Genomic DNA, 23,902 nt, shown 5'->3' with positions numbered 1-23,902 from the left:
ATGTGCCCGAGCTAAGCGAATGGAGTATAGAATTGTGCAGGCAATAATTAGTAGCTGCAGAATTAGTAAAATATGCTAGCTGAGATTATTGAATCTGACAGGTGGTCAAATATTAATATGGAGGTTCCTGTTATAATTGCTCCTGATAGAAAATACATTTATTTTAATAGCATGTTACAGTTACCTTCAATGATTTGTTGATTTTCAAATTTAAATAAAACTGATTTTAAAATGCATGTTCTAGTTTTTGATAGGGTTATGCAATTTTTTTCAAGACAAGACATAGGTGGAAATTCTTCTTCAAATTTTATGATTTTTATGAAGGTTTAATCACCTAACATTCCAAATACTCTTTTAACTACTTACTTTTATCACGTGCTTCTTTTTCTTCAAATGGTATGAATTTATCTTCATATTGTTCTTTTTCTGTCTTTATAGAGTTCTCCTTTAATACTAAATAATCAAATGGATCGCTTGTAGCTTCCCTCTTGGGCTCCTCTTTAATCTCAACTTTAAGGGTATCAAAACGAGCACACCCCTCATTGTCTATTTCTTCTTTACATGTGTATTCATTTTCATTAACTTCTTGTTTCACTTCCATTTTATTAAACTCGATTTTATCATTATCACAATACATCATTCAGACAATGATTACTTTAGAGGACACAGCAGTCACGTCACAACATAACCATGGTACAACTCTTTTCTTTGTATCATGCAACATAACCATATATTATTTATCTATATCTATGATATGAAATATGAACAGGAACAGAAACAGAACATAACCAAATAGTATGCTCCGTGCGTGACCATGGTAGGGGTACTTTGAAACGATGCCAGCGTGCGTAGCGGCGAAATATGACACAATTGGATCTACCTTTTTACGCATAAATTTTATCAAAAATGTGTGCAGATACATATTGCGTATTTAATTGTGCTAATAATAGCAAAAATAGTAAGTGTAGTTTTAATAGGTTCCCAAAGATTACATATAAATTAGAGAAAAGAAAAAGATGGATCCGAGCTATAAATATGAAAAAGTAAATATCACATAACTTCATTTTTGTGCAATTGCAATAGGAAAAATTTAAATAATTTACCTTAAATGATATTTTATAAGGCTTCAAGGCTGCAGAGTGCCTGATGACTTTAGCTTTTATATCGTAACTTTTACTATTACTGTTTTTAAATATATGCTCTTTCACGTGAAAAACTTGATTTGCCAGTACTACATTCTTCCCTTTCTTTTCCGTTTGTGGTTGAAAAGATATATTATGATGAATTTTGAGAAACCCAGTTTTTAATACTACACTTATTTTGTACATCAACTGAAAAAATATAATCAAAGAGTTAATTATTAATAATTGTCAATTTCGCATGAATTTAACAATGTCAAACATATATGTCATATGTTTAACCTGAAAATTGGTAGGTCCAAAACTGTCAGATGAAGGCGGTAGGTGTCGCGTCAGTCACGCACGGAGCGAAATCATGGTACAATGAATACACAAGGTATGATACATAATGTTCCAAAATCGGTTCGCTTTAGCGCATGACGTAGTCAAGATCGCTTATTCCCGCAACATTTGAATGTAGTTGTATAGGAAAGACTTTTAATTTTAAGTTTTTTTTATATAATTTGGCTAATTTAATTATAGTAATTATAAAGAGATGATAAAATTATGTTATTATAATATTTATCCTTTATAAAACATAGATATCCTTTATAAGACAAGTTTTAATTATCTTTTATTACACGTAGGTACAGGTTAATTAACTTATACTCCAGAGTTCGATATTTCAGATGTTTAAAAAGATACAGAAAAGTGGTAATGGAGGTACACAAAATTTGTACGTATATATACCTACTGAACTAAACACAAAATCAAAATAAATAATGACAAAGTCAACTTTATTTATATCGAATGAGCTAGCTGGCCATCGAATATGAGTGTAGTGAGGGCACACAATATTGCACAACATTTAAAATGACATTTTTGTAATATTCACACATAAAATTATCTTGGTATTGTTTATAATAATGATAACATTGTATATTTTAATAATGACAACATGATTTAACAAAGAAAAATATGTTATTTTGGAAGATGCTAAATTGATTTCCTCCGAAACAGTTCTTATTGCAAATTGCATAGCAGGCTGAGGCTAATTTCTTACTTAACAAATCGATATGAAAAAACCATTAAGGTTTCATGACTAATAATTAATAAAAATAAAGATTTAGACTTACGTCGTTGACCTAGAAGTAGTAAGAAGCTGCTCAACATACTTTTTGGACTCTCTGTGTTCGCCTCCTTGTACGCGTTTCTTTTGGTTGGTTAAAAGGGTAGCCGATGTTGATTTAGGCAAAGAAAGACTAGGTACTGCCTCAGGTTTGAGTTTTAGACCCTTTTTAGAAACGTAATTTAAAAGTTCCTGTTGTAGATTTCTTTGGTAATCTTCAGTTTTAAAATGTGTATAACAAATTCTTGCAGTATTACAATTAAAATTATCCTATCTACAAGATATAATCCACAGTTTTCTAGTCACGCTATCTTTAGGAAATGTATGAAACCTAAAGATTTTATCTTCATTGTCACTATTGCAACAAGCAATTGCACAGCGTACTTTGAAAAAGGTACAAAACCAGATATACAATGGCAAGTAACTACTATGTACTATACAGTATAAATAAATAGTAACTAAACTGTCACCTCGGTGGAACAAATAAGGGTCTAACCACCTTCTGATATCCCCGGGTGCTCTGTAGAGGGCTTCGAATATACTGTCGAGAGCTCCTCTACTTAAGTCCATTTACTGGGTATGGACTTGTAAATATTTATATCCTCGGTGTCTTGCCTTGAAAAAGGCAAGATATTTTCTTACATGACAAAGGATTGTCGAAATAAAAACACCAAGTTAAAGTTGAAATTAACTCTCAGCCACAGAGTATGGAAAATAGAACAGGAGCAGAGCCCCGAGAGCACTAAGCTCTCGGAGAGGCCGTGAGGGACTGACCTGGCTGACCTGAAAATCGCCAATATTTATATGCGCTGTTCGAGCGATAAATAGGGATTTCCAGGTCAAGAGCCAATGGGAAAATTCGAGGCGGGGCGATGCGCATCGAAATGCGTACTAGTCCACAGACCATCGCATTCGATGACAAAACACCATTTGTATAAAGACACATATATAAGCATATATCAAAATTATTTTTCTATTATAAAATAGATGACTCAGTCAGTATTAAGATACTTTAAAATATATTTATTATCTCATAACTTGCAATTTGCAATAGTCACCATTGATAACCGATATTATTGTTGAACTTTTGTTTTTATACAAGCTTTCTGTCTTGCCGGTGTAAAGTCGTCTGAAGTCGATATTTATTGTGTTTTGCGTTTGAACTAATTTGTGTCTTATTTTCATATTATTATATTGTTTGATAAGTAAATTTTGCATATAATAATCGGTAGGTTATAGTAATGTGTATATTTTTTATTTTACTAAATTTCATTATAACTCATCTAAAAAACCATATTGAATTGTAAAACAGATTTTTCTCTATTGTACTCTATTTTGTTTTTATTTCAGTAAAACTGCTTGGAAGTGAGTGACAGTGAATCAGAATAAGCAAATCTACTACTATTTACCTATTCACAGTATTTCCTCTGCAGAAAATTTTTAAATTTCAAGGGATTTGCATACAAAAAGAGTATTTATATTATTAGTATATGTATGAAAACAAAAATAAATATTTTGCCTGAATCTCTAAGAGAAGTACCTAAAGGTTTTACGCTACTGAAAATATATTTTTTATTCAATTATAACCAAAACAAAACATTTAAAAAAAATTAGATCACTTTTTAACCATAATTTCAAAATTAATGTGTACGTTAAGCTGTAATAATGGGTTCGAGGTGGTTCAGGCGATCTTAACTACGCCACACTCCTGTGCCAGCTGTCAAATGTCATGCGCAATATCATACCTTGTGTATTCATTGTACCATGGAGCGAAATATAGTATTTTTTCATATAAAAATGCGTGTATAGTATTTTTCATATAAAAATGCGTGTAGGTCACAATTTATATAAAGTGACGTCACTTATATTTAAAATTTCCCGAACGTCAACCTTAGAGCTTAAATTTTCCTAACACAGCTAATAATATACTCCATTCGCTTAGCTCGGGCATATTTTGACAGATTCATTGTCGGAAATCTAAAACACAACAATTCCTACTTCTCAGTATTAATAGCTCAAGTATCCTACTATTGTAGACTTCTTTCTTTAAAAAAAGAAAAATTATTCTACATAGTGGAAGTATATACTAGACCCATCAAATTTTGGGTAGTATATATTTAAAAAATATATTTTAGTTGTTATAATTTAACATAACTATTTATTATATATAGTGCAAATAAATATATATTGATATTGATTGGTAATTTGTAAAGTTCTATTTTATATACTATTTAGTTTGTTTACTATTAATATTGGCTATAAGTACGTGTGCTTGGTTGTATAGTAATTTCCAGCCACTTCGAGTCTGTCAAAAGGTAACTAACTTCGCAAAAAAAATAATTACTAAATTCACTAGACAGTTAGGACTGGAGATAGCGAACCGAGTATACGAAACCCATACGGAACTGCTAGATCTTTCATAGACGTCAACATGGTAGAATAATCAGAAAAATGTAATCATCATTATATTGGGAATTTTAGAATTATATTGATTAAATCAGTGATTCCCAACCTGGAGGCGATTTGAGATATTCAGGTGGGCGATATGGGGGGCGTTTAGCATCCGGAAAACGAGGAATGGGTAATTGAGAAAAATAAGAAAAGAGAAAAAAAATACAATACTTTCTATCGCATATCCATAGAATAATAAAAAGTAAATATATGTATACCAATGCAAGTAATAATAACACAAACATCTCGTCTAGTCACAGAGAGCTATGAATCATAATACAATTTAATTCTATACATTATCGTTATAATTATACATTATAACGAATTCTGCATTTTCCTTTGATCGAGCTTTCGTATTGTGCGATCATCCGCACAAAAGAGAAAGAGAGAGAAGTGGAATAAGAATGATGAGAAGTATTATACCGCTCCTGCCGATCTGACTCGATCAAAAAGCGAACGGCCGAGGTTGTCGTCGCTTCAAATGCGGAGAGTCTTTCGTTCCCGAGTTTTGTATTGTGATATATAAAGTTGTTTTGTTTCAACTGACAGTCATTGTGTTCAGTGAGTTGTTATTTTAATAAAGATACTGTGATTTATTTGTGAAACTGTTAAGTCTGTCTTTCAATTCGGACATAACCACTTATCTTATCGAATACGAGGCGTCACAATATTAGAATCATTATTAGTCACAATGTTAGAATTCGGACAGAGACGTTGACGCTTGGCAATATAATCATTTATTGAGAATTCCGAGATAGTGTTTTTATTCTTTGCCTTCTCAATAAGGTGTAATTAATTACTCTTTTGTTTTGATCTCAAAATGTCAGCACCTAAAAAAAGTGCCGGCAGTACTCAACGGAGCATTTGAAATATGGATTCATTGAATTGCCGGGAAATAAGAATCTACCATTGTGTCTCATTTGTGCAAAATCTTTGTCAAATGAAGCCATGAAGCCGTCTCGGCTTCATCCAGAAGAGGATTCATCCAGAGAAGTCAGACAGACCTGTCCAATATTTTGCGGTGAGTAAAAGTCTTTTGTCTGTAGGATGTAATTTTTCCATGTACAGTTACAATCATTGAATAATTTACAGACTTACGTATCTAGGAGCCTATTTTTTAAATTTTTACCCCGTTTAAATGCACCTTTTACGTCAAAAGTATTACAATGTAAAATAAAATTAAAATTTAATATAAATTATAATTTAATTATAAGTGTAAACTATTTAGTGATCGTAACTGTACCCAGGTATCAACATATTATAATTATTTTTACTTTTTATTACCAAAAGTCAGACTGAGATAAAACAAATAATAAGAAAACCTTTTTTAAACTTTATTACCATTACTTATAATAATTAAAGTGAATATGTATTTCTTTTGTTTACAGGAGCTCAAGGCAAAGTATGAAAGGCGAGTTACTGTTGGGTCATTGATTGCAAAAGCTACCAAGAAAAACGACAAGGGTTTACTTGCTTCCTACAAGGTATCATTGTTAATATCAAAAATCCGCACACAATTGGAGAAGAACTCATCCTCCCAGCTGTCAAAGAGATAGTTGATACTATGTTGGGACCCAGTCAGGCCAGCCAAGTAACAGACGCAGTTCCTCTCAGCAATAATACTGTCTCCAGAAAGATTGATGAAATGGGAGCGAATGTCGAAGATGTTCTCTGCAACAAATTGAAAAGCAGAGAGTTTACTGTGCAACTTGACGAGAGTACCCTGAGTGACAGCACAGCTTTGCTGCTGTCATATGTCCGATTCATTGACGACAATGGAGAAATGGCCGACGAAATGCTGTTTGTTAGAAGTCTGATTACTGATACAAAAGGATCTTCAATATTTGAGGTCGTTAAGAGATTTTTTGAGGAAAAAGAGATTCCCTTATTAAATATGATCGCCTGTGCTACTGACGACGCAGCAGCAATGACAGGACGCCATCGGGGATTTATTGCACATCTGAAACAAGCAGTACCTGGAATTTTGTGTGTTCACTGCGTCATTCACAGAGAGCATTTGGCTGCCAAGAATTTGAGTGGGAGGTTGCACGATTCTCTTCGACTTGTCATAGATGCGGTAAATAAAATTAAAGCAAAACCAAAGAATGATCGAATATTTCGTACACTTTGTGAAGAAAATGATGAGATATTTAATACATTGCTACTACATACGGAAGTCCGCTGGCTTTCTAAAGGCAATTGCATAAGGCGATTCTTCAGTCTCATGGATACTAGGTATTATTTAATTTCTTGATACTACTGAACCCACACTGAGTACAGAACTACAAGAGAAGCGAAATGACATCGCTTACTTATCAGATATTTTTCAAAAATTAAATAAAAAGAACCTGCAACTACAGGGGAAGAACATAAATATGGCCAAAGCGAAGGGAGTAGTCGGAGCATTCATTGACAAACTATCTATTTTTGAAAAAAATATGCAGATAAGAGATCTGACCAAATTCCCCAACTTGAAATCTTCTTGTGGTGATTCTGAGGATCTTCAAACATACTGCCTTCACCTTCAAACACTGAAAGAAGATCTGCAGTCCCGATTCCAAGATTTGACTAGTCTGAAAGTGTCAACTTGGTTTATCAATCCTTTCAGCGTGGAAGTTTCAATGGCATGTCCTTCTCTTCAAGAAAACTTGATTGATTTGAGACATGATGTTGAAATTAAAAGTTTGTTTCGGGAGTGTGGGTACGAAAGATTTTTGCCGCAGATAAAAGAAGTGTATCCAATCTTGTGGAATGCAATCAAATTATTATTATTGGCATTCCCCACAACATATCTAGTGGAGAAAGGTTTTAGTTCTGTGTGTATATTGAAAAACAGACAAAGAAATAGGCTCCACATAATAGAAAGAGGGAATTTGAGGTTGTTATTAACCAACATTGAGCCAGACATAAAGAAATTATGTGAGGGACACCAGGCCCAAGGAAGCCATTAACAATTTTTTTACACACATATAATCATTTATCATTTTACGAAATGTAAAAATAAATAAATATGGATACTTACCTTTTGTATAGATTCATTATTTGTTTCAATTTAATTGGGTGTGAAGGAGGGGGGGGGGCGATTGTAGTATTCATAACTGGTGAAACTTGTCTAAGTAGGCGATCATGGGAAAAAGGTTGGGGACCACTGGATTAAATAACCAAAAACATTTGTTATTATTAATAATTTAAATTTTATGAAATAATTTTTTAAGTCTAATATTCCACAAAATAATAATTTTAATTAAATATATTAGACAATTGTACGCAACTGATACAGGAATACTTCAAATTTTTTGACAGTTAAGCGTGTGGCAAAATTGTTTAAAGTGTTGCCGCTTTTTTAGAGTAAGAGTGTTTATGTTTTGATTTCTTACACAATTTGATCATAATATATTATATATTAATAAATTGTATGTACAAATACATATTAAGTTTAGATTAATAGCTTTAAAAACTAATTATTGTTGTGTATTGTGATTGTGCTATGCCAAAACAACTAAATAGTCCGTAGAAAGCTGATAAGCTTTCATATAAGATAGATTATTTTGAACAAGAAATAATGGCGGGACCTTTTTAATATTAATGCTCTAAATAGAGGTAAGTTTAAAATTTATAATATATAATTTTGTATTAAAATGTTTTCTTATATATTTTAGTGTGTAGTCTTAAAACTAAGTGTATTTACTGTTAATATAACAGTTTGACAAATAGTCGACATTTTAAAAATTCCTCACTTATTAACTATTCGGATGTTTTAGCATTTCTGTGGGGTTCTGACGTGGTAAATCTTGAATGACGTGCACGCATTTTTATATGAAAAATACTATATACTGTTTTACCAGTGTCATGTTTTGAAAAGTAAGTAAGAGAGAAATAATCTAAAAATTCCATAAGAATGAGCAGAAAAAAAAAATAAACAAGTTTCGGCGGCAAATGCAAAAATCGATTTTCTTTTCACATACTTATACTATTTTACCTTTGCAGATAGGATATGATAAAATGATATAAAAAATTAATAGTAAGTATAAATTAAATTAAATTAATTTGAGCTCCACAACTTTTATAGTCTATGAAAAGAAACAGTAAATTTAAATAATAAACCGAAATATATAGAAGCAGTGTACAGTGGTCTGTTAATAGCTGTTAGTACAGTTTCCAAATTGGCAGTAGTTTGATTACAAACATTGTTTTTATATACATACGAAGAACATTATTTATATTTCGTATTTATTAATTATTTAAAAAAACTAATTTCAACTCTTGGCGTTATCTTGCTAATTACTAGATCGACTATTTACTTTTAAATAAACAGAGTCGGACCTACCCAAATTAAAATTATTAAAATGAAAGTTCAATTTAAATTTAAAAAAAGATAGAAGATTAAATTTGACAAAATGACAGGTGGTACTTCTGACTACAGGGGTCCATGAATTAATCCCGATCAGCAAAACATTACCTATTCTACCATCACTAAGCAACAACCATTAACTAAATTCCCAACAAAAAACCAGGCCATAATTTTACCGGCAGTAGATGAAATAAGAACAAAAGAGTACACCATTGCAGTAGGAACTATAGTCCATCCAAAAAATGTACTGTTCTCATCCAAAATGTCAAACGGAAGAATATGCATCTACCTTTCAAGCATACAAGTCGTAGATGATTTTCTAAGTCAACATGGTGAAATTAAAATTGGTGAACATACAATCAAAGCACGTAAACTAATTACATTCGCGAATAGATTAGTTTTATGCAACGTATGTCCATCTATACCCCACGACATAATCTAACAGTATTTAATCAATCTTGGTTATAAATTAATGTCTCCGATTTCGTTCCTTAGAGCTGGAATACAAGACCCGCAATACAGCCATGCACTTAGTTTTCCAAGACAAGTTTACTTTGCACCTACAGACAATTTTACTGTACCCGACTCCGTCCTAATTGAGTTTGAAAATATTTCGTACCGAATTTTTCTTTTCGATAAACTAACTTGTTACAAATGCCACCAAGCTGCTCACGCTTCCTCGGACTGTAATAAACTAAAAGACTAAAATAAACCAAGATTTTAGTATTCAGGATGACACCTCTGAAGATACTGACGCATCACAGAAAAATACTCCTTCCAACGATAAATACAAAAAAAAGTTAACAAAATGGCTATTATTCAGTGGAACATTTAATCCGTATTTACACATATAGAAATGCTACAGCTTTGAATTAAAGAAACACATCCACAAATTTTTGAACAAAAACCCTTTCTTCTTCTCCTTTGACCATAAAACTCCCCAAATGTAATACAAATCTTCTACTGTATCCTAAATCTAATACTTCTCTTCTTCTTCCTATGTCGTCCCCATTAACGGAGGTTGGCGACCACATTTCTAAACTCTTTCTACCTATTCCCTTTTTGCTATCGACTCTACCCTGCATGATGACCTGCAGAAGACTATATGATACTTCATCATCTGATACTCCATCACATATAATTCTACAACGGTTTCAAGCGATTAAAGGCAAGTACAAAAGATATTACCAAATATATACAGATGCGTCAAAAACTTCTGAAATGGAAACGGTAGGCGCAGCTTTCGTTGACGAAACAATTAAACATCAGTTCCAGCTACCTAAGGAGTACTCCATATATTCCGCCGAATTGTATGCCATATCTAAAGCTTTACACACAAACATATATCAAACCAGCCCAAATTGGAAGCATTCATTTTCACAGATTCTTTAAGCGCAGTACAAGGAACATTAAGGGTTTACCCAAACCACCCAATACTACGCCAAATTAAAATTGATCTAGAAGAACTTTACAGTAAGAATAAAAGGGTAGAATTTGTTTGGATTCCATCTCATGTAGGCATAATAGGTAATGAAAAAGCTGATCGGGAAGCTAAAGAAGCCTGCTATACGAATATACCAGATAAAGAGGTCCTAGAAATTCCTCATTCCGACATTCAAAACACCATCAAAGAATTTTCAATGAGAATATGGCTCGAAAGATGGAAAAAACTTGACAACAACAAACTACAACGCATCAACCCAAATTTGTCACCAAAAGGGATAATGCCACAAAAGCGACGAGATCAAGTCATACGACACCTCTTAAGAATAGGACATACCAGGTTAACCCACCAGTACCTAATGAAGAAAGAACAACAAAAACTGTGCTATGTTTGTGATATTCCTCTGAAAATCGAACACATTATTGTTAGTTGCCCACTCTATCATCTGGAACGAATTCAAAGTGATCTGAAAAGTGCTCTGAACTATAGTAAAAGTGATAAAGTAACTAAGTTTCTAAAACTAACTAAATTGTACAATCTAATATGAAAATAGACTTAAGTTCTCAATTGTAATTAGTTGTTATAAGCAAACATCTGATTTTATGTACAACTCTTCCCCGCCAATAACCTCTCATGGTTGACGCGGTTTACTTAATAAAAAAAAAGTTAAATTAAAAGATAAAAATGAAGATAAACTAAAGAGTATATGTGATGTATTGGCAACCATGCAGTGCGGTTACGTCACAATCAGCTGAGAGAAAACTCAGGACGACAGACGCGACGATGGTCTATTTAAGGTATATTGTTATTTGCATTACGTTTTGGAGTGATAATTAAAATCGGTAGTATTTTCTATACTGTTGTTATTATTTACAACGCGGTCCGATACATATTATTTGGCGACGAGAATGGGATTCGTGTGTGTGCCAGTTTAAGTGCATTATTTCGTCCCGGCGATAAATAAAGCAAATTGTGTGCAAGATGGCGGCACTCGGAAACATCGAACAGTTTAACGTGGGTGACTCCAAAGGTTGGGAATCATACGTCGAGCGTATGGATTTTTTCTTCTTGGCAAATAACATTACGGACCCTGATAAGAAAAAAGCTACATTTTTAAGTTTGTGCGGTCCAAATACATACGAGATTATTAGATCTTTGGTCGCGCCGTCCAAAGTGTCTGATAAAACTTATGACCAAATCATAGTTGAGTTAAAAAAGCATTTTTCTCCAAAAACGTCGGAAATTGTGTGCAGGTTTAAGTTCTATCGTCGGAATCAACAGACTGATGAAACAATATCTGTGTATCTGAAGGAATTACGAAAATTGGCAGAACCCTGTGGTTTCGGAACTAGCCTTGACATAATGCTACGTGACCGACTCGTTTGTGGTATTACCAACGAATCGCTACAGCTAAAGTTGTTAGCCACAGATAAGTTAAAACTTAAGGACGCGCAAGACATGCGCTTTGCACACGAGGTGGCCGTGGAAAGTTTGGCAGTGCTACGAGAAAGTGAGTCGAGCGCAGATGTAAACGCGGTAAGTTTTCATAAATATCAACTGGGCCAGTTCAAACAACAATTAGCTAATCACGAAAGGAAGAAATGTTTTCGGTGTGAAAGGGAACATTCTCCTGAAACTTGTGAACACATTAAATCAACCTGTGTCTATTGCAGGAAAGTTGGACACATCGAAATAGCTTGTTTTGCTAAAAAGAAGAACCAAAATCACAAACGCAAAGTACATCAGACTACCGTGGAATCTACGTTCAATACCGAGCCGGTTTCGGGAAACACTCAGAGTGTTTTTTATCAAAGTAGTGACTATGAATTTTCGTTAAATAACGTGACGTCTGATAGCATTACCAGTAAATATTTAGTAGATGTGCTACTCAATGACCAAAATGTGAAAATGGAGGTTGACTCGGGCGCGAATTATTCAGTGATAAGCAAATCAACCTACCATGAAATCTTTAGTGAAAATCGACCTAAAATAGATAAATCCAGTGTTATTTTACGGGACTACTCGGCAGAAACTGGTTTGATAGTTTAGGTTTAACCATAGCTGGGGTAAGTCAAATTTTATCAACGATTAATTATTCAGAAGAATACCCAGAGGTATTTAATACAGATTTGGGATTTTACCGGGGTCCCCCGGTAAGTTTTTCGTTGGACAAAAATGTAAAGACGGTTATGTGTAAAGCTCGTAAAGTTCCATTTGCGCTAAAAGACAAAATCGAAGTTGAACTGGACAGGCTTATTGCGAAGGGGGTTTTAGAGCCGATTACGCACCCAAAATGGTGCACCCCAATTGTGACTGTTTGCAAAGAAAACGGGAAGGTTAGGATTTGTGGTGACTACAAATCCACATTGAATTTAGCGTTAAATCCGAAACCTTATTCAGTGCCATCGGTACAGGGTATCTTATCTACACTTGGGGGCGGTAAAGTTTTTGCAAAACTGGACATGGCGCAAGCTTATCTGCAGTTAAGTGTCAACCGCGAAGCTGTTGAAGCACAAACAGTAATTACGCATAAAGGGGCTTTTAAATGCAATCGTTTACAGTTCGGTATATCAGTGGCTCCACAAATTTTTCAAAAATTCATAGACACTCGATCAACGGGTATTCCTGGTGTACTGCCTTATAAAGATGACATTTTAATAGTCGGTAGCTTGTAACGATATATTTTGCCTACCATAGGGTATTATTTCGGGGGTAGAAGATTGGGGAATAGAAATTCTTGGGGCGAAGATAGGGTAAGCAAAATAAACGCTACTATGTGCGAACGGGCACTCAGGTTTTGGTTGGAGAGCTGGGGTCGTGGATAAGTAAAAGACAGGGGGGTTTGGATTGGGGCAACTACAGAAAAATGAAATAAAGGGTCATAAATCTCTTGGGACAAACAAAAACAAAACGAAACAGGAAACACCTCAAGAAATTTAATATAGGGCGCCACTTGAGGTGCCTAATTATACCTATTACAACCAGCTAGTTGTAACTGGGGATATAATTATTAAACATAAAAAACTATATCTTTTCCAAACGGAAACTCAAAAAAAAGGGTTAGTTAAAAAAATAAACAAATGTTAAGAAACAAAATTTAACATTTATTTTTGTGTCACCACAAACAGTTACAAAACATAGAGAACACAAGAATGCTCAAAAAAAGACAATACAAAAATATAAGAACAATAGCTGCAAAATACAAAAATACAAAAAAAAACTTACATGTGTCATCTGTTTACAATTTCCAGGAGTTGAAGATACTACCAAAACTTACAAAATTTACATGTAAGCTAACCTTTCCTTTAAAGAAAACAAAACAAATCAAAAATGCTAAAACGGGCTGTCATAAATTAACATTAAATTTAAAAAAACTGAACAAATAAATTGACAGCTAAAGTCAAAACATAAAATTTACTACTTTAAGTATTACAAATTCTTTTTTTGTATGAAAGCAATTATTACTTTTTTTAAAAAATGTCTGCTTTACTTTAAATTTACACAAAAAAATGTTACCTGGATTTCACTATTTCGCACATAAAACTTGTTACATCTCTGGACTGAAACTGCAAGAACGAAACTCTGGAACAAAGGGAAACCATTTCCATAATCTGGAACGAAAATCTGACGTGGATGGAGTTGAATCCTGGACACGAACACACGAACAAAAGGGACTGGATCTCACACTACAAATTGGATCGACCATTTGAGGCCGAAGCCGGCACTGAGCACAAAACTTATGACTCTGCCTCTTAAACAACCGGAACAGGTGGAATTAGACGATTAACTGCTACTAAAATTGATTTCCATTACGTAAGACGAAGATTTCCCTGAACAGAGACAAAAACAGAAAACTACAAATTCAAATTGAATTTGGACATGACGTTGGAGATCAGATCACCGCTTTTCACCGCGGCTCCAACGAAAGTGACGAAATTATCTTTAAAAATTGCTCGCATAAGTTAGAACAAACAAAGCACTTAGCGTATAAACTAAACAAAACGGAAATTAAGACGTAAATTAATTTGAAAACGCAATATCGGGCGGTTTGAACAAAGAAATATCGAAGAATTTGCGCCTGTGACATAAATAAACAATAAAATGATTCATTATCGGCGGCGGAGACCTAAAGAAAGAACGAAAGATTATATGGGTTTTAAACTGAAGGATACGAACTAAGAAACATTGAAAAAATTCTTCGTTATTATAATGCATATGTAAGGGGATTTCAATTAACTCATATACGAGGGGATTCCAATAAATTTAAAATGCTACAAGCTCAGAAATAGACTGCATTTGCGCAAAGAAAAGTGCGTTTTTCGAACAAAAACTATAGAGTTTCTTGGTTTTCAAATTAGTGAAGACGGTTTATGCTAAAGACAAAATCGCGGCCATAACTAGTGCGCCTGCGCCAACCAATAAAACCGAGTTGCAAGCTTTTCTTGGACTTTTAAATTTTTATCATGTTTTTCTAAAGGACAAGGCAACAATTACGAATCCGTTACATGCACTGCTCCGAAAGGACGTTCCCTGGCAATCGCGTTTCATAGAACAAAAAGCTTTCGATTTATTAAAAGAAATTTTAGCGAAAGAACCTGTGTTAGGACATTACAGTGAACAAAAAGATTTATTTTTGACGTGTGATGCCAGCCCTTACGGGGTAGGTTGTCTGCTTAGTCAACGTGATGATGAGGGACGTTTGATGCTTGAGACCATTCCAGAAAAACTAATCTGTGCCAAAGACATTGCCAATGAGACTAAGAAAGACCCAGTGTTATCTAAAGTTTTGCAGTGGGCTTGGAAAGGTTGGCCTGATGAGAAAATTAAATTTTCAAACGAATATACTCCTTATCTACTACGTAAAAACGAAATTAGCTGAAGTCACTGGCACGCTCATATGTTTGGTGGCCAAATCTAGACAAACAAATCGAACGCCTAGTACATACATGCAGCGAGTGCCAGGAGTCTAGAAACATGCCAAAAAGGCTCCAATCCATCCGTGGGAGTTGGCCAGAGCTCCATGGACAAGAATACACCTCGATTTTGCCGGTCAATTTAAAGGAAAAATGTTTCTGATTATCATAGACTCGTACTCGAAGTGGTTGGAGGTTAATGGTTTATTTGCCACTCATGGTATCACAGATGTCGTCGTATATGATAACGGAAGTTGTTTTACGTCAGCTGAGTTCCAAGATTTTTTAAAGAAAAACCTTATTAGACAAGAATTGGTTGCACCCTACCATCCAAGTAGTAATGGGCAAGCGGAACGCATGGTACAAAATGTAAAAAATGCACTAAAAAAAATAACAGATAGTAATGCAGATTAATGCAGGATTCACTAAAAAGATATATGCATATTCTGTTGTTTGTCAATCTTGAAAAAAATAGTATATTTCGTGGGTGTATAATTTCACCAAGGGCCACTAAAATACTCTTCAAGTTTAGTGTCATTAAGAGCATTAAATATGATGGTTTGTTTCTTAGACGGAAATTTAACTGTATTCTGGTTAAGTATAGAAGAGTATGTTGATTTATTTTGAGGTTGTTAGTTATTGGACATTTTTCTAATTACGCACCTGTCGTGGGTAGATTTGAACTTTTAAAAAGCGGCCGTAAGGCCGGTAATTAACCTCGAAATGACTTGTGTTTCTACTTATACTTATATTACTATGTTTCTTCTTCTTCTTATTGCACCGTCTCCTTTCGAAGGTTGGCGATCCAAATGGCAATTGTAGTTTTGGAAACTGCTGCGCGAAAGATCTCTGCGGATGAGCGGTCGAACCATCTCCTCAGGTCTTTCAGCCACGAGTTCTGGCGTCTTCCTACTGATCTTTTGCCCTGTACTTTTCCTTCTAGTATAACTTGAAGTAATTCATATCTTTCGCCTCTGAACACATGACCCAAGTATTGCATTTTTCTCTCTTTGATTATTCTTAGTAATTCTTTTTGTTTACACATGCGACGAAGTACCTCAACATTAGTGACTCTTTGTACCAATGGAATCCTCAACATTCGTCTGTATATATACATCTCAAAGGCATCTATTCTTTTTTCTATTTCAGAGTACATTGTCCAACTTTCACAGCCATACAGTAAGACAGAAAAAACGTAACATCTGATCATTCCGATTCTAAGCCGTAGACTAAGGTCTGATCTTGTAAAAAATATTTTCATGCTCATGAATGCTTTCCTTGCTTCTTCGATTCTTGATAGGATTTCTTTTTTTGGATTACACTGACTATTGATATTTGTTCCCAAATATTTTATGGAATTTACCTGTTCTATTATTTGACCCTTGGCATACACCTGTACGTTTATTGGTGTCTTTGAAAATACTAAAGTTTTAGTTTTGGAAACGTTTAGATGTAAACTGGAACATTTCGCTGTGGTGAACTACCGCATTTATTATATTTTGTAATTCTTGTGCGTTGCTTGCTATTAAGACGGTATCATCAGCATATCTGATGTTGTCTATGCTGATTCCATTAATCTTAATTCCGCCTTAGACCTCGTCTAATGCTTCTCTGAATATATACTGAAATTAAAGAGTAGCGGTGATAAGACGCAATCCTGTCTCACTCCTCGTCGGATTTGTATGTCTTCGGATGTTGTGTGCTCTATTTCAATTGTTGCCGTTTGGTGCCAGTATAGTTCTGAGATAATTCGCAAGTCTTGTTCGTCAACTCCAGTTGTTCTCAGAATTTCGATCATCTTTTGATGGTCAACGCAGTCAAATACTTTTCGATAGTCAATAAAACATGCATATACATCTACATTCATGTCTCTGCATCGTTGCGTTAACACATTTAAAGCAAAAAGAGCCTCTCGTGTTCCCAATCCGTTTCGAAATCCGAATTAAGTGTCATTCATCTTGAACTTGCACTTCTTGTAAATTCGTGTATGGATAATTCTGAGAAAAGTTTTAAGGACATGAGACATCTAGCTTAATATTCGATAATCATCGCATTGTGAGGAATTCGATTTTTTTGGTAATGCTACGAATGTTAAATAGTGCTTATTGAATAGTGCTGTTATTAAATCTAGGCTTTTACTTTCGTTATCTGCAATTAGTTTAAGTATTTCGACATTGATATTGTATGGACCGGTGGCTTTTCCATCTTTCTGAGATTTTACTGCGTGAATCACTTCTTCTTTGGTTATTTCTGGGCCTTTTTCATTTATTCGATTATCTGTGGATGGTGGAGTCTATCGTCGTCAAAAAGAGTTTGTATGTATTCTTTCCATCTCTCTAGTTTGTCTTCTGTACCCATAAATATTTCGTTATTATCATTTTTTAATATTGTTGCTTGTCTCTTTTTGTGTCTACCTGTCATTTCTTTTACTTTTTTATGAATATTAAAGGTGTCGTATTTTTCCTGAAGTTGTTCGATTTCTAGGCATTTTGTTGATATCCAGTTTTCTTTCGCCTCCCTGCACTTTTTTCTAATGATTTTGTTGATTCGCTTGTATTCTATTGGGCTTGTTTTATGTTTTCGTCTTACGTCCATGAGGTCCATGATCTCTTGCGTTATCCATTCTTGTTTTTTGTTGTGTTTTATGAACCCGATGTCTTCTTCTTGTATCTTTGTTATTTTTGTTTTTAGAGCAGTCCATGTTACTTCAATGTCTGTCTGTACCAAGTTTTCGATTGTTTTTATTTCTTCCTCAAGCTTGATACTTATTTCTTTTTTCTGTTCAGGGTTCTTCCGTTCTGAGATGTCTATTTTTCTTGTCACTGTTTTCTTTTTGTCTTTCAGAAATCTTTTTAATCTAAAATCCATTATAACTGGATTGTGATCGCTATGTATATCAGCTCCAGGATATGTTTTCGTAGATTGTATGTACTTCTTAAAGGTGTTATTGAGCAAAATGAAGTCAATTTGATTTCTAACAATTCTGTCTTTTCTGTCTGCAGGTGATTTCCATGTGTATAGCCTTCTAGGATGTTGTTTGAAGAAGGTATTGGCTATTAACAGATTGTTTTCTGCGCAGAATTGTATAAGTCTATCTCCTCTATTATTTCTGGTACCTAGACCGTATGCTCCTATGTGGTCTCCTTCAGCACCACGACCAATTTTAGCGTTAAAGTCACCCATGATCATCGTTATCTCACCTCTTTTTGTCAGTCTCATTATTTCATCTATGTTGTTATAAAATTTTTCGATTTCTTCGTCTGACTTGTTGGAGCATAGACCTGAATAATGTTTAGTTTTCTGTGAGTTGTTTGTAATTTCAACATTGCTACTCTATCATTTAGAGGGATGAAGTCTATGACTGATTGAGCAATTTTGTTCGACACTAATATAGCAGTTCCATATTGATGTTCTGGGTCGGTTCCACCTGAATAGTATATGTATCCATGTTTTGTTTTTTGTATTCCTGATCCAGGCCATCTTACTTCACTCATCCCCAAGATGTCTATTTTCAGTCTTACCATCTCGGCTTCAGTGTTTGCTAGTTTCCCGGACATAAATAAGCTGCGTACGTTCCAGGTGGCAATGCGTACTATTCGGTCGTATATTTGTATTCTCTGTGCACTTTCTTGGGCAGTTGACCTTCGCACCCTCTCCCCATTTAAGGGGTGCCCCGGACTGAGGGCCATTTTCTTTTTCTCGTCTGCCATTTAGATTTGTGGAACATATAATGGGGTGGTTTTCCCGTTGCCTTCCCAATCGCAGTACCACAACCATTTAAACTGCTCCAGTCATGCTTGTGGTAATCCAGTTTCAAGCCGGTCCAGGATCATTTCCTCTACGCCTTGAACTGGTACTGATGATCGCTGCTGCCCTTCACCAGGGAGGGATAGGAAGTAGGTAACTAGATTTTGGAAGGATAAAGGAATGGGACATGATTTCTCTCAGTAAGGAATTGAGAGCAAAGCATGGCTCGCGTGGGCAGGGACGCTTCCCTGAAGTAGACATATTTTCTACCAGGATCGTAGAAAAGTGTCTACCCGCTACTATGTTTAAAATAGAGTGAATAAACTCACGATTTATTCGGTGGTGACACCAAATTCCACACTATACTATCCCACTTTCCTTTAAATTTAATTCGGCTCACTTTACTTCGAAAATACTAATTTTCGCGACCGACAAGTAAACATTATTTGCTTCACCGTGTTAAGGCATCGCCAAAGCTTTCAAATTTATTTTATTCTTATCATGATCTTTTTTATTTTGTGCGTCTCCTACAGGTAAGTGTTGGGTGGATTGAGTAGCTTAGTAAATGCCGGTGCCGGTCCCAAGCCCGGATAAAGGAGGAGGGTTGAGGCGATGGGCTAGCAACTCATCCCTTGTCGAAACAAATGAATGCTAAAAATTTCGACCAAAAGCCTCGGAATACAAAGGATGGATCAAAACATAGACGACTAATGCAACGGAAAAGGAAAATGATATTGGCTACACGCAATGTACAAGGACTTAGATCCAAACAAGCAGAAGTATTCAAAGAATTAGCGGAAAGAAAAATATATATATATGTATTCTCACCGAGACCAAGAAAAAAGGAAATGAAGAGATAGGAGAATATATACATATCTACAGTGGAGTGAGTAAAGATAATAGAGGTAAGAGAGGAGTCTCTATTGCCATTCGAAAAAATCTTAAAAACAATATTAAATCGTGGACTGAAGTAAATGAACAACTGTTAATACTGGAAATGAAATAGAATAGGCACAACATCGTAATTGTCGGAGTGTATGCCCCAAATGAAGATGCAGATCCAGAAAGACGATTTCTACAAGAAGATGAATGAAATACTCTCTGAAATTAAAGAAAACTGTGAAATCTTTATACTAGGACATTTAAACGGCAGAGTACGGAGAAAACAAAATAACAGAGTAGTAGGAAGATATGGGGAACAAATAACCAATGACAACGGAATGCGTCTTAGAGATTTTTGTGAAACAATGTCTCTCAAAATTATGAATGGATTTTTTCAACATAGAGACATCCACAAATTTACATGGGTACAACCTACTAGGAATCTGCGCTCGATAATCGACTATGTAATCCAACGTCAAACTTCCCAGCTGAAAACAACTGACGTAAGGGTATACCGTGGACCAGAACGTGGATCCGACCATCGTTTACTTATGGTCAACGTGATAGTTAACTATCGCAAAAACAATAACACTCAGGTACAGAATATAGAGACAAGAAGTAACATCCCCTAAATATAACCTAGAAAGCTTAAAAGAAGATTCAACGAAATTTCTTTACAAATTACGACTGGCCACAAAATTACAAAATGTGGATCGAGAAAATGTATCAGCGGAAGAATTATACCAGCAACTTAAAAATGCATTCATGAGGCTGCAAGTGAAGCTTTGGGTTATAAAGACAAACATGAAACAAAAAATCAAGAATGGTGGTCAGAAAATATGCCAACGTTAGTCAACAAGCATAAAACTGCTTATCAGAAATAGATGTCAACTAGAAAGGAGGAAGATTACAAGATATATCAAAAATTAAATCCAGATGTAAAAAGAGAAGTAGTGAAAAGTAAAAATGAGATGTGGGATCGAAGATGTGCAGAGGTGGATAGGTATATGGGTGAAACAAGAGTTGGGCAGGGTGGAACAACCGGAGAGTTAAACGATGCCCTCAAAAGATCGAAAAACGGTAAAGCAGCAGGACCTGGAGACATCCCAATTGAGTTGGTAAAGTATGGACCAAAAATATTACATGAGATGTTGGTTCAACTATTTAACAAATGCTTAAAAGGAAAAAATATCCCTGATGATTGGAATATTGGATACATCAGTTCAATATTCAAGAAAGGTGATAAATGCAAATGCTCTAATTATAGGGAAATAACTGTTATCAGCTCAGTGGGTAGGTTGTACGGTCGAATAATAAAAGAAAGAATAGAATCAGAATACGAAGACATAGAAGAACAAAATGGATTTCATGCAGGAAGATCATGCACTGATGGTATATTCGTTCTGCAGCAGGTAATCGAAAAACGGAAGGCAAGGAATCTATCTACCCACCTATTGTTTGTAGATTTAGAGAAGGCATACGATACGGTACCTTTGAAAAAACTGTTTCAAACATTGACGAAAGTAGGTCTCAGTAGAGAGTATGTGGATACTACCGCAAATATATACAAAAATGCAAGAAGTGTCATTAAAGAAGAAAACTTTATATCTGAAGCATTTCCAATAACAACGGGGCTTAAACAAGGATGTTGTCTATCTCCGACCTTATTTAAAATATATATTCAATCATCGCTAGAGCAGTGGATGAAACAGGTATCCGGAATGGGAATAGACATAGGCGGACAGAGTATCTTAAAATAGGAGATGATGAAGAAGATCCAGAGTTAGAAATTAGAAACACAAAAACATGCAATGAATATAAATATCTCGGATCTATAATATCTAAAGAAGGCACTATAACCTTATAACTTGGGGATATAAGGTTATTTTTTTTTTGTAATAAAGATAAAAGACTGGATTGGCGAAAGAAAGAAGAAAAAAAGAAAGAATTTAAGTGAACGGATGGCCAAGCTGGTTAACTAAAATTTAGTGAGTGGGAGAGAGATAAAAAACAATAAGAGGATGACACGTAAATATTCAGGGAATGGAGATCGGCTGGCTTTTCGTGCCGTGTTAGAAGAAAATAGATGATGATAAAGAAACAACAGATAAAAATCGAAGATCGCAGAAGAGGAAAGGAGTTGATAACAAAAAGAAGGATGGGCGCCAGGAGTAAAGGTCTGTTGGAACTTCTCCTCCGTTGATATTATAGTGGGAGTGCTAGAAAGTATAGTGATAAACGATAAAAGTATGATTTAATCTTAAAAAACTATTTAAACCCCAAGTAGCTGAGAGAGACTAGGTGTAGGTAAAATAAAACGCAATATATACAATATGTGGTTTTATTCTAGAAAAATATAAAAAAAATGGCTTGATTATATAAGGTATAATATATAAATGTAAAATGTAAAATATATGATATACTCTTTTTTTTAATGTTCCCTTTGTTTAAATCAAAAATTTTTACAATATACAAAAAGAAAACCTGAGTGATTACATATCAAAACTTCAACAAAATACAGACATAAAATTTTGAGTGCTAATGACTGAGCGCATACATGGTTGTACCATGAAAAATTATAGTTATAACAACACTTAATTAGCTTTAAAAATTTTTTTTAAATACCAATGCTTAGGTTGATAAGTACTTATACCCCTTTACATGCATTCGTTGATGATATAAATAAAAAGGTGAATATAAAGTAAAATTCAAAGATAAAGTTGATTTAAATCTTTATGATTAGAGCGAACTAAAGAAGGAAAATTTAAAACTTCAAATAGATTAGATACTAACACTGACGTTAAAGTATTTACGTTGTTTAACCAAAAGTACAGTACATAAGAATGAATTAGAGACACTTATCTTAATGCAACTTCAGACAAGGAATACTTGCTACACAGTTTAATAACGACCATAAGCGATTAACTGATCCAAATCGATGGTAGTTTGTAGGCCACTTACATCAATAAGATTTCCTTATGAAAATGGGTGATCGGTAAAATTTACCTTCCAATTTCCTTATTTTTTGTTGTTCCTGAGGTTTATTTGATATAGGCTTACTTGTGTTTTTTCTATTTACTAAGTACGGTTAAAAAGAAGTTCTTATAAGTATCTAGAAAATTTTTCCGTGGATACAAGGTGAGACAGACCGGTTTATCAAGATACTGAACGGTATTCTTCCACGCATATACAGTGTGTAAAAGCCAAATGGAATAAATTCATTATTTAGGTTACTGTACATATTTATAAAAAATCCCGAAACACGTCAAATTTAAATTATAACTTGACATTCTTTAACGTGAAAATGCAACTCCTACCTTCAACCCCCTTAGAATGACAGGTACAACTCCCAATTTTTAAAATAGGAAGTATAGGCTTGTGATATATCGTTTGAAAGGTCTTTTCATTCTCCATTCAAAAATGTTGTCGCTTTCAAGTATATTAAGATTAATTAAGATAAAATAAATTAAAATCATGTGGTTACCGAAATTCGCTACAATACAATCAAAAACTAAAATATAATGCAAAACGTAATAAAATGTAGAACACGAAAAAGAACTATGAATGTTAATGAAGTAGATGTTCAAAATGTTCACCGCGAACGTCTTGGCAATATCCTAATCTCAAATAAAACTGCCTTCTAACATTATTTAACATAACAGGCTTGATCGACCTAATCGCAAGCGTTATTCGTTCTTTTATGTCATTTAAATCCGAAGGTTTAGTTTTTTACACATGGCTCTTCACATATCCCCATAAAAAGAAATCTAATAATGTAAGATCAGGTGATCGCGCTGGCCATTCAATCGATCCTCGCCTCCCTATCCACCGATTGGGAAATATTGTATCGAGGTACTGCCGGACATT

At 34.5% G+C, this 23,902-nt stretch overlaps 2 protein-coding genes across 7 annotated transcripts in view; one reads left to right on the top strand and one right to left on the bottom strand.

The window, feature by feature from the left end:
- The window catches only part of LOC140449876 (uncharacterized), a 117,515-nt gene extending 116,732 nt beyond the window's left edge, over positions 1-783 (bottom strand). The window contains exon 1 of one of the 6 annotated variants that reach the window (XR_011951909.1): positions 367-783. Coding sequence is in view for 5 of the 6 variants with exons in the window: in XM_072543266.1 (XP_072399367.1) it covers positions 367-640 (274 nt within the window). In the remaining variant the exon portion in view is untranslated. The remainder of the gene's footprint in view (positions 1-366) is intronic. The other 5 variants (XM_072543266.1, XM_072543268.1, XM_072543270.1 and 2 more) reach the window with 5 other exon arrangements.
- A 10,691-nt stretch (positions 784-11,474) lies between these two features.
- On the top strand, positions 11,475-12,542 carry LOC140450538 (uncharacterized). The gene has a single exon (XM_072544195.1). The coding sequence runs from the start codon at positions 11,475-11,477 to the stop codon at positions 12,540-12,542; it is 1,068 nt and encodes a 355-aa protein (XP_072400296.1).
- Positions 12,543-23,902: the final 11,360 nt, after the last annotated feature.

This window comes from Diabrotica undecimpunctata, chromosome 9, assembly GCF_040954645.1.
Source record: "Diabrotica undecimpunctata isolate CICGRU chromosome 9, icDiaUnde3, whole genome shotgun sequence".
Taxonomy (NCBI): Eukaryota; Metazoa; Arthropoda; class Insecta; order Coleoptera; family Chrysomelidae; genus Diabrotica; species Diabrotica undecimpunctata.
The sequence above is the reverse complement of the archived record's forward strand: the minus strand, read 5'-3'. Positions and strand labels throughout refer to the sequence as shown.